The following is a 12,050-nucleotide window of genomic DNA, read 5'->3' as shown; positions in this document are numbered from 1 at the left end:
GGAAGTGTATCATGGCACGAACAAAGGAGATTTCTGAGGACCTCAGAAAAAGTGTTGTTGATGCTTGTCAGGCTGGGAAAGGTTACAAAACCATCTCTGAAGAGTTTGGACTCCACCAATCCACAGTCAGACAGATTGTGTACAAATGGAGGAAATTCAAAACCATTGTTACCCTCCCCAGGAGTGGTCGACCAACAAAAATCACTCCAAGAGCAAGGCGTGTAATAGTTGGTAAGGTCACAAAGGACCCCAGGGTAACTTCTAAGCAACTGAAGGCCTCTCTCACATTGGTTAATGTTCATGAGTCCACCATCAGGAGAACACTGAACAACAATGGTGTGCATGGCAGGGTTGCAAGGAGAGAGCCACTGCTCTCCAAAAAGAACATTGCTGTTCGTCTGCAGTTTGCTAAAGATCATGTGGACAAGCCAGAAGACTATTGGAAAAATGTTTTGTGGATGGATGAGACCAAAATAGAACTTTTTGGTTTAAATGAGAAGTGTTATGTTTGGAGAAAGGAAAACACTGCATTCCAGCATAAGAACCTTATCCCATCTGTGAAACATGGTGGTGGCGGTATCATGGTTTGGGCCCGTTTTGCTGCATCTGGGCCAGGACGGCTTGCCATCATTGATGGAACAATGAATTCTGAATTATACCAGCGAATTCTAAAGGAAAATGTCATGACATCTGTCCATGAACTGAATCTCAAGATAAGGTGGGCCATGTAGCAAGACAATGACCCTAAGCACACAAACCGTTCTACCAAAGAATGGTTAAAGAAGAATAAAGTTCATGTTTTGGAATGGCCAAGTCAAAGTCCTGACCTTAATCCGATTGAAATGTTATGGAAGGACCTGAAGTGAGCAGTTCATGTGAGGAAACCCACCAACATCCCAAAGTCGAAGCTGTTCTGTATGGAGGAACGGGCTAAAGTTCCTCCAAGCCAGTGTGCAGGACTGATCAACAGTTACCAGAAACGTTTAGTTGCAGTTATTGCTGCACAAGGGGGTCACACCAGATACTGAAAGCAAAGGTTCACATACTTTTGCCACTCACAGATATGTAATATTGGATCATTTTCCTCAGTAAATAAATGACCAAGTATAATATTTTTGTCTCATTTGTTTAACTGGGTTCTCTTTATCTACTTTTAGGACTTGTGTGAAAATCTGATGATGTTTGAAGTCATATTTATGCAGAAAAATAGAAAATTCTAAAGGGTTCACAAACTTTCAAGCACCACTGTAAGCTATGAAGAGTAAAAGTTATTTTCAACCAACTCTTAGTTATGCTGTCTTTATAATTTCCTCCAACCAACTAAATTAATTGTTACACCTCCATAGACCCATTATTCCTAATGTGCAGTACCCTCCAAAAGTATTGGCACCTGTCCTAAAAATGAGTACAAATGATTGTATAAAATAAACATGAAACAAGATTATTCCAAAAGTAGGAGAATATTTATATTTGTTCAAATCAATCTTTTTTTTATGATTTTTTTTAAATAATGGAATCTTCTCTTTAAAAATGTCCTGAATTATTGATATTCCGAAGGAATATTTTATAATTGAAATAAATACAAACATTATTTTCCATTTGTTCTCATTCCGCTGGGTTCTCATGCTCTGTTTCCCTGGTATATTACTTTGAGGCTGCATACATGTAAATCCATTTTATATCAATCAGGTAATGGATATAAAAAAAATCAAATCATCTCATAGACAAATCACACATGGAGACGTTAATGAAAATTAAGCTTATCATTTTTTTTCAGCATACTGTATTCTAATGTGGATTTAGCCTTATCTTGTTCCAGGATGCGTGCACATTTTGGAAATCGTTTATCTTGTAAATACCCTCTAGAGTAGGGTTTCATCCCCCCCCAAAAAAAAAAACACAACCCTGCTGTCATGGGGGATGCAAACTTTTGCACTCAATTATGTGATGCAGTAGGCCTGAGAATTTCTGGTGTTTATTAATATACCTCACCTTTACCATAAAACAAAAACAGCCATGAGTTCAGTATAGCATTTTAATAAATAATCTGAAAATTGCAGATTATTTAAAGATCAAAAAATGTGCAATATTCATGCAATACAGAAGATGAGTACTACAGAGTTTGAACATGTGATTTCAAGCTTTTTACAAACAGATGACTACTACAGATGAGTTCTGAACCCATCAAAGGCACATCCACATCACTTTGTTGCATCTCAGTCCATCACGTGCCCTGTGCGAACGTACGACAGTGAAGGAGCTGCAGGTAGCCGATTTGCGAGCAGGATTAAGAGCCAGAAGCTGCAGTGGTAACGGTCTACAGGTGCACTCGTGTCACATTCGACTCCAAATACAGACTGACTACATTTTCCTGTCTTGATATAAAATACTAGTCAAGTCAATTGCACTTTTTTTAATGCATGTGGCCACTCAATGTCATGTGACGCTTTCTAGTGATCATTGGTGCCCTTTTTTTTTTTTTTAAACACTAAGGCATGTGATAACAAGGGATGCATCGATACTGATACTAAATCGAGTATTGGTCAATACCGTGCTTATTTGCTGGTGCTTGAAAAAAATGCCAATATCCTTTACTGCATGATACAATGTGACGTAAAGCCTAGTGTACATTTGTCATGCTAAGGAACAGATGCCACAAAATGACAGAGATCTGGATGTACTTTATGATTAATGATGGCAATCAAAGAAAAGTAAAGCAGACTGCAAACTGTTCTGTGAAGATATAAAGACGAGGAACTATAGCAACTTCCTGCAAAACACGTAACCTGAAAACATTATAATTGGCATGTAAATAGTATCTTAATAGAGCATTGTGAATGCGACTGAGCAGTAATACGGAGCGTGGTCATTAAAATAAGGGCAAGAGCATATGAAATGTGCGCGCACACAGGCATGGAGCTGAGAAGCAAGTGTGCAGAAAAACTGCTGGATGTGAATTCTGCAAGCACTGATACGAGGCCCTGAGATACAGTATGCGTGCTGACTTTCACCAGGGTCTACACAGGGTTCCCACGGGTTAGGGAATTTCTAGCCTAGTAAACTAGACCCACCCGCCTAGCGGCCAAAAATATTTTTGCCTACGAGTGGGTCTAGCCTCGCACCATATCAACAAAACACCCCGGGCATCAAATCGTGCCCGCCAATCACAACGCAAGGTTTTTATTTGGATTCTTTGGGCGGGCTTTTGCAGGAGTGACGACAAGGCTGTGCGGCGCTGGAGAAAGCACAACAGGAAAGATGGCTACGGCTAGTGAACAGTGCGCATTTGACTCCGCTTTGGAATCAGTTTTAGAAGAATTAGACTTGGAGTTTTCGTTGAAACATGAGCAGGAAGAGGCTCTCTGCTCATTCCTTTTCAAGAAGGACGTTTTCGCTGTTTTGCCGACCGGCTATGGCAAAAGTCTGATCTACCAGCTGGCTCCGTTGGTAGCCAAAAGGATGGGGCTAGTTTGTGCAGTACGAAGAATTAATAAACAGCTTTGAAACATTACTTTTTGATTGTTTCTTATTTTCCCGTTATTTTAAATTTAAGGGAAATTATTTCACCAAACACCACTAAATAAAAATAAAAACACTCAAACAGTTTAAGCAAACCCTTGAAAAACACTTGAAAAAAAAAAAGCGTACGTTAAGTATGTGGTACAGACTCCAAACTTGTGGTCATTATCTCCAAACTTCTTAATATCTAGAACCTGTTTATTAATTAATACGCATTTTGAAAAATTATTTATTTCAAGGCCTCCCCCACTGCTTTCTGTCGCTCTTGCGCTGATTGGTCAGAGCGTTGGCCTATACGCATAGAGACAGTTTGAAAGACAACGGGTTGTTCCTCCCACACCCTTCGGAAATGTCTACGAGCAAGGCCAGACTGAATATTCACATTTAGTCTGGCTTGCCAGGCTAGGGAATTTCTGGAATATCAAGGAATTTTAAAAAGTCTATTCCGGATATGGAAAGTCAGGGGATTTGATCATACAAGTAGGACCAGAGCTCAGTCGACTTGTCCTTTGCCATGTTTGGAAACAGGCTGGAAAGTCCTTGAAACAGGCCATAGCCAGTTGAGCCTTGGCTTTGAGAACCACTGTAGGAGCTTGAAGTACTAGTACTACTACCACTGGACACCACACTCCTAGAAGCCTGCTGGGTCACAGTTAATCAAGAGAATGGCTTAAAGGTCTTAGGGACAGCCAGTAGGCAGTGGGGTTTTGGCTTTGAGAACCATTGTCAGAGCTTGAAGTACTAGAAGAGACACTGGACACCACATGGTCAGAAGCCTGCTGGGTCACAATGGGGCAGAGCTTGATTGACCACATCCGTACGTGTGCCAAGTCATGGAATACCAGGGAATTTTGTATGTAGCATGTTTAAATTTTAGTTGCCATTTTGGCAAAATGGCAATATTTTCCATGCAGTATTTCACTAGGTTTAAGCAGTGGAAACCAGGCTTTTAGTACTCGAGTCCAGGACTTGGACTTGAGTACGACTCGTGGCTTGATTTGGACTTGAGCACTGATGACTTGGACTCGTGCATTAACTGCATTTGGACTCGTAAATTGGAGACGAGGACTCAGATTTTTTTTCTTTATTTTTTTGTAACATGCCATAATAATTTGGCATAAGATATTTATATCTACATTAATTTTTATACTAATGTTGTGCAAGAGAATGCACATTCACCTGTTCATACGTCATGTTCAGGAACAAACTAACGTTAATGGCGCTAAAATGCCTGGAGAGAACACCCCTAGGATTGTCTGCTTTGCTTATACAGGCTTCTTATGTAGTGGGAAAAAATGCACTACTATGTGTTCCATATGTAGAAGAACTATCGAGGAGACGACGGGGACAACCTCCAATTTCAATCGTCGTTTGGCGAGACTCCACTCAGAGAAGGAAGTGACACGCTATGTTCATTGCTCTGTTGATAGCAGGGCTTGCTTGCTGACTGATGAACTAGCTAGTGTTAACCCTCTCTCATGTTATTTGCCCTGTTGATCATGGGCGGGGCTTGCTGAGCGATGAACAAGCTTTTTATCTGTAGCCTATTAACTAAAACGGGGCAGTCGAGCAGTAACGTTAGTCCAACACCATGGCAGAGACGGTTTCACATAAAGGCAGCAACAGCCACCGTCAAATGGTGCCGTTGGAGTCTTGTTCTCGGACTCGACTCGAAATTTTCTTGAATGACTTGGGTGGGGTTTAAATTAGACCGTATCAGCGGATCATCAGATTAACGTTTTTAAAACGATTAGTGTGCACACAGCAACGCCAATACACGATTCGCGTGCACACAGCAGCGCCAATACACGGATACGCTCAGCTCCGCAGGCATTCTGCGCTCCAAATCACTCCGCCCTGAACAGCGAGTGCCCTCTGGAGGGTGCGCACTCCGGCCCTGCGCAGCTCACAGAGCGCGCGAGTGGAGCGCACGAGCAGTGATTTGGGACTGAGCCGCTGTGTGTGTGATCTCAGTGCATGTCGGGCATGCGCGTCACTTACCACTTGCAAGTGGAAGGATGGCAAGCCTAAAGACAATCATAACTACACAATGGGCAGTATTTGCATCAGTATTTGCAGTATTTTCATACTTTTATACTCTTTAATGAAAGGTGATACAAGGCGGAAGTCCGCGCCGTTTTTCATCAGTCGCGTCACATGACCAACGCCAGCGAATCAGGAAGGTGGATGTCACAGTGACGTTGTCCAATGACGACGCCAGCTAGAGCTCAGCACAGTGTATCTGCGTATTCTCAATGTTTACACAGCACCGGACCAGACACGATCTGGATTGAATACGTGGACCCTGGCGGATTCCCGTTTCCAGGCGTTTTAATGTAAACGGACAGTGCATCCGCGAAGAAAACGAGACAGATACGGTCTAATGTAAACTTGGCCTTGGACATGACTCTGATTTGAACACTGGGGACTCAAGACTGGACTCTGACTCGAGGTTTAGTGACTTGATTATAATACTGGTGGAAACTAAGTTTTGTACTGTGAATTAATAAATAAAGCTAATGGGTTTAAAATACGGTGGCTGATTTTTGTCTGTTCACTATAAAGGTGGCCTGTTTTTCCTGTTCATTAGAGGTCAGGGAAAAATCGGGGAACTTGACATTTGACTTGGAGTAGGAACCCAGTAGTCTAGGTGCGATTCACGGCACCTTGAATTCAGTATTAATTACCAGGCTCACTGATACTGCTCTCCACGCTCCGGTCGGCAGCCCATGCGCACTCTATTAGAAATACTATTTAAACACCACAACATGTAAAAACATCAATCTCAGCATGAGGTTCAGTTGCTTGCAGCACATTGCTTCATGATGCCCTTAATTTAACTGTAAAACAGTTAAGGAGGCTACTCATTTTGGTATCTGTAACAGTATCCACGAGTCCCAAAAAAAAAAAAAGGTATCGATGCATCCCTAATGATGACTAATGGAATTATTTATCTAAAGTCACAAACATTCAGTTTCCATTATGAACACATGAGGTAAAAAAAAAAAGAATAAATACTTGCATAAATACTGACAGTGGTTTAAAAAGCTCAAGCAGTGACTAAAACAGCATCACAGGAACAACACTAAAATGCAGTGCTTATCATAAAACACGAGGTAAAAGAAGTGTGTGTAGAAATCAGCAAAATGCTACTCGAGTGCTTATCTACATCGTTTCAATGAAATATCATGGCAACTTAATTATAAAAAAGTAATAATGAAGATACCCTTGATCTTCCATTGACCTCCAATAATCAGGCTACAATATTTCTGTCATCGCTCAGAGGTTCCAAATGTTTGATATATTATTGGTTCAGAGAAATTGGTGATAATCTCTGCAACTGTAAACTCGCATGTAGCAAATGTTAGCACTTTGAAGAAAGAATTTTAACACTGAAACAGTATGGATATGATTAAATGGTGAGTAAATCACTTGATTAATCAAAATTGATTTTGTCCTATGTGAATTTTCACAGATGCTGATATAATCCAGGTGTTAAAACGAACCCCCCCCCCTTTTTTTTAACCCCACTGAGTCACAGCTGAAAATGACCAAATAATCAAACTTGGATGCAGGGGGGAAAAAAAAGTTCCCGTCTAACCAAACCCTTATGCTCATGGAATGAGCTCTTGTATCTCAGCATCGTTCAGTTCGTTAGTCACAACGATGTGGTCCAGCTGCTGCAGGTAACGTTCTTGGTCTTGCATGAAATGAGGGATCCTGGTTCTCCGCAGGACCGCGAGATGACGAAGCCTTTCCACATCTTCATAGGACACCTACAGGTGAGATTGTTTGTTTGTTTTTAAGCGTTAGTGATTTGTATTCACGTACAGACAATTTACTGAATTCAGATAAATAGAATTGACCTTTCCCAGCGAGGTTAACATCTTGAAATCTATGTTTCTCCTGTGGCGTAAAATCCTTAGGATCCCATCCAGGTAGACTTGATCTTTACTGAAACAGCCTGTAGAACAGCAGCATGTTATAACACTTCAGTGGAAAAGTGTTTTACAGCATAGTCTAAGTTCCCTGGGTTTGTTTCAATGATATGTGGAGTTTTCTAGGAATATTCACATTAAATAGCCAGTTATTATATCAGTATCACATTGAGCTGGACAAAATTTCAAAGCTGGGAGTATACATTACATTACAAGGCATTATGTTACAGGCATTTAGCAGATGATGTTATCCAGAGCAATGTACAACATGCCCAGAGTAGCCTGGGGAACAGTTGGGGGGGGTTAGATGCCTTGCTCAAGGGTACTTTAGACATTCCTGCTGGTCTAGGGAATTGAACCAGTGACCTTTTGGTCCCAAAGCTGCTTCTCTAATTATTAATCCATGGCTTCCCCAGTGTGTCGGAGCTAAATTATGGGTTTAATCAATTTCAACACCATGTAAAATGGTAAATGTAAAATGTAGCCAATCAGTCTAAGGATTGAATTCAATTTTATTTAGATAGCACTTTTAACAATGGACCTTGTCACAAAGTAGCTTCACAGAAATATCCTGATATAAAAATTCAACTTAAATGTATCCCTAATGAGCAAATCAGAGGTGACGATGGCAAGGGAAAAACTCTCAGAGGCAACAAGAAGAAGAAACTCTGAGAGGAACCAGACTCAAAAGGGAACCCATCCTTATCATGGTGACGCTGTGTCCATCCATCCATTATCTGTAACCACTTATCCTGTTCTACAGGGTCGCAGGCAAGCTGGAGTCTATCCCAGCTGACTACGGGCGGGAGGCGGGGTACACCCTGGACAAGTCGCCAGGTCATTGCAGGGCTGACACAGAGACACACAACCATTCACACCTACAGTCAATTTAGAACCATCAATTAGCCTAACCTGCATGTCTTTGGACTGTGGGGGAAACCGGAGCACCAAGAGAAAACCTACGCAAACATGGGGAGTACATGCAAACTCCATATAGAAAGGCCCTCGCCGGCTGCTGGGCTCAAACCCAGGACCTTCTTGCTGTGAGGCGACAGTGCTAACCACTACACCACCGTGCCGCCCAGGGTGACGCTGGATAGTGTGATTATAAATCAGTTCACTCTTTCACTCTATGATTTTATACAGTCTTATAAAGTCAAGCAATGCTGAGTGTGTTAAGGATGGGCTCCTATTAAAGGCTTAATTCAGGAATAAACCATGACAGGATGTGTTGTACACTCACTGTACAGCAAAACCACAGGTCTAGTGCCCCTGCTGACTGGCTGCAGTATAACGTGTAGCTTCACTCATCCTCTTGTTTCAATGACAAAACAATATTTTCCATGTCACTTTTCTCATCAAAACTGTCTTTCCATCTACAGTGCCGAACCCGAACAGTTAGTTTTCATTACGTGCATTTATATTTGCGCAATTTTTATTAGTTTTTTAAACATTATTCCACTATATCGTAAGAAGGTATGGATACACTTGGGAATGAAGTGATTGACAGCCTTGGCGACATGCTGGGAAAAGGGGGTGGGCCAAATGACTAGGTGTACCTGATTTTGAGACTCGTCTTTTCTGCGCAGATTCTGGCTCCAAATTTGACAATATGGCAGGAATTTTGGCTTCATTTCTCTAGAACAGAAAGGCATGGAGCCATACCGTCCATGTTTTTTACAGTCATTGAGTTGATATTCTATTTAATTTCTAAGCTTTCTGTGAGACGTTTGTTTAACAATTAAGTAAAGAGTCTCTAGCATAAAGGCCCGGTCCCACAATACCGATAACTACAACTGTAATGATAACTATAAATAAATCGGTCCCCTGCAGTTTATGTGGTTGGTGGTCACACCAGACCAATAACGATACCTATAGCCCAGGCCTGGGTTTATCCGTATCGATGAGATTTGCTTTTGGAGCAATTTTTCCCGGCCTGAACCTGATCCGATAAAACATCTGACCAATCGGAATTGTTTACATGTGACGTTGTCTAAGCATGTGCCGTTTTCCCCGGGCATCTTTGTACATCCTTGTTGCATCATGACGTCACGGAATACGGATTCACGGAAAATAAAAAATATAATACAAACCACAGATCTTTTATTCATGGATATGTGATTGTCCATGAAATATCAATAGTAAATTAATAAATATATAAATGCAGGTAAGATATTTTAATTATGAACTTCAGCAGTCCAAACATTTAATTGCTTTAGACTTCTTAATTTTTTATCCGTGATGCATCATCCGTATGAAATCAGTAACCAATCTGTAGTATACTGAAATGTCCGTGACCAATCTGTAAATTATTAGCATCCGTGATGCATCCGGATTAAAATCCATAACCACTTTATATTTTGTATCCTTTTTTACAACCCCGATTCCAAAAAAGTTGGGACAAAGTACAAATTGTAAATAAAAACAGAATGCAATGATGTGGAAGTTTCAAAATTCCATATTTTATTCAGAATAGAACATAGATGACATATCAAATGTTTAAACTGAGAAAATGTATCATTTAAAGAGAAAAATTAGGTGATTTTAAATTTCATGACAACAACACATCTCAAAAAAGTTGGGACAAGGCCATGTTTACCACTGTGAGACATCCCCTTTTCTCTTTACAACAGTCTGTAAACATCTGGGGACTGAGGAAACAAGTTGCTCAAGTTTAGGGATAGGAATGTTAACCCATTCTTGTCTAATGTAGGATTCTAGTTGCGCAACTGTCTTAGGTCTTTTTTGTCGTATCTTCCGTTTTATGATGCGCCAAATGTTTTCTATGGGTGAAAGATCTGGACTGCAGGCTGGCCAGTTCAGTACCCGGACCCTTCTTCTACGCAGCCATGATGCTGTAATTGATGCAGTATGTGGTTTGGCATTGTCATGTTGGAAAATGCAAGGTCTTCCCTGAAAGAGACGTCGTCTGGATGGGAGCATATGTTGCTCTAGAACCTGGATATACCTTTCAGCATTGATGGTGTCTTTCCAGATGTGTAAGCTGCCCATGCCACACGCACTAATGCAACCCCATACCATCAGAGATGCAGGCTTCTGAACTGAGCGCTGATAACAACTTGGGTCGTCCTTCTCCTCTTTAGTCCGAATGACACGGCATCCCTGATTTCCATAAAGAACTTCACATTTTGATTCGTCTGACCACAGAACAGTTTTCCACTTTGCCACAGTCCATTTTAAATGAGCCTTGGCCCAGAGAAGACGTCTGCGCTTCTGGATCATGTTTAGATACGGCTTCTTCTTTGAACTATAGAGTTTTAGCTGGCAACGGCGGACGGCACCGTGAATTGTGTTCACAGATAATGTTCTCTGGAAATATTCCTGAGCCCATTTTGTGATTTCCAATACAGAAGCATGCCTGTATGTGATGCAGTGCCATCTAAGGGCCCGAAGATCACGGGCACCCAGTATGGTTTTCCGGCCTTGACCCTCACGCACAGAGATTCTTCCAGATCCTCTGAATCTTTTGATGATATTATGCACTGTAGATGATGATATGTTCAAACTCTTTGCAATTTTACACTGTCGAACTCCTTTCTGATATTGCTCCACTATTTGTCAGCGCAAAATTAGGGGGATTGGTGATCCTCTTCCCATCTTTACTTTTGAGAGCCGCTGCCACTCCAAGATGCTGTTTTTATACCCAGTCATGTTAATGACCTATTGCCAATTGACCTAATGAGTTGCAATTTGGTCCTCCAGCTGTTCCTTTTTTGTACCTTTAACTTTTCCAGCCTCTTATTGCCCCTGTCCCAACTTTTTTGAGATGTGTTGCTGTCATGAAATTTCAAATGAGCCAATATTTGGCATGACATTTCAAAATGTCTCACTTTCGACATCTGATATGTTGTCTATGTTCTATTGTGAATAAAATATCAGTTTCTGAGATTTGTAAATTATTGCATTTCATTTTTATTTACAATTTGTACTTTGTCCCAACTTTTTTGGAATTGGGGTTGTATTATAATTATTTCCGTAGTCTGTGACCGATCTGTATTATATCAACCACCGGAGTGTGTGTGTGGGTTGTTCTGAAGTCCAAGCTGTACAGTATGACCCGGAATAATGTGCTACTATTTGGAAAAAACTTCCATGACTATTCCTAAGCTGCATGCATTTATTTACCTGAGTGTCAGGATCAACTGATATTATAGTTGGGATTATAGTTGTGGTGTGACTGCTCCAGACTAGAACTAAATTCAGGCAGAGGTATAGACATGGCTGTAGTTATAAGGTATAGTTATAGTTATCGGTGTTATGGGACCGGGCCCTTAAAGGTAAAGCTGAATCCTTTTTTTGTTTCATTAAGAGAGGCTGGTGAGAGAACCAACATTTTTAGCTGCTTTCACGTAAGCGATAATTTGAAGTAACTTGTTTTGTGGACATTCTGAAATATTGACTGCAAAAAATATGAAGTGTTGATGAAGTTAATAAATGTTTCTGTGGTATAAGAGGAATAAAAACTCCATGGTGTGTTGTTTTTGGATAATAGTCATCTTTATATCCTGTATTAAAAAACTAAATGAGTGGCAGTGTAGTTTGTACTGGTGATACTGATTATAACCCAGTTTT

General features: G+C 40.8%; 1 protein-coding gene and 1 long non-coding RNA gene across 2 annotated transcripts in view; one reads left to right on the top strand and one right to left on the bottom strand.

Moving 5' to 3' along the window:
- Positions 1 to 2,086: 2,086 nt before the first annotated feature.
- The window catches only part of kiaa0895l, a 23,583-nt gene continuing 13,619 nt past the window's right edge, over positions 2,087 to 12,050 (bottom strand). Inside the window, exons 6-7 of the mRNA XM_060940888.1 lie at positions 7,386 to 7,483; positions 2,087 to 7,295 (exon numbers count right to left, since the gene is read on the bottom strand). Of these exons, the coding sequence (XP_060796871.1) occupies positions 7,134 to 7,295; positions 7,386 to 7,483 (260 nt within the window). The 3' untranslated portion in view covers positions 2,087 to 7,133. The remainder of the gene's footprint in view (positions 7,296 to 7,385; positions 7,484 to 12,050) is intronic.
- Positions 5,468 to 12,050, top strand: part of LOC132899187 (uncharacterized) — a 9,665-nt gene continuing 3,082 nt past the window's right edge. Inside the window, exon 1 of the long non-coding RNA XR_009656658.1 lies at positions 5,468 to 7,301. This is a non-coding gene — a long non-coding RNA (uncharacterized LOC132899187). The remainder of the gene's footprint in view (positions 7,302 to 12,050) is intronic.

Source organism: Neoarius graeffei, chromosome 15 (assembly GCF_027579695.1).
Source record: "Neoarius graeffei isolate fNeoGra1 chromosome 15, fNeoGra1.pri, whole genome shotgun sequence".
In the NCBI taxonomy this organism is placed as follows: Eukaryota; Metazoa; Chordata; class Actinopteri; order Siluriformes; family Ariidae; genus Neoarius; species Neoarius graeffei.
This window is presented reverse-complemented; position numbering and strand designations above follow the sequence as displayed.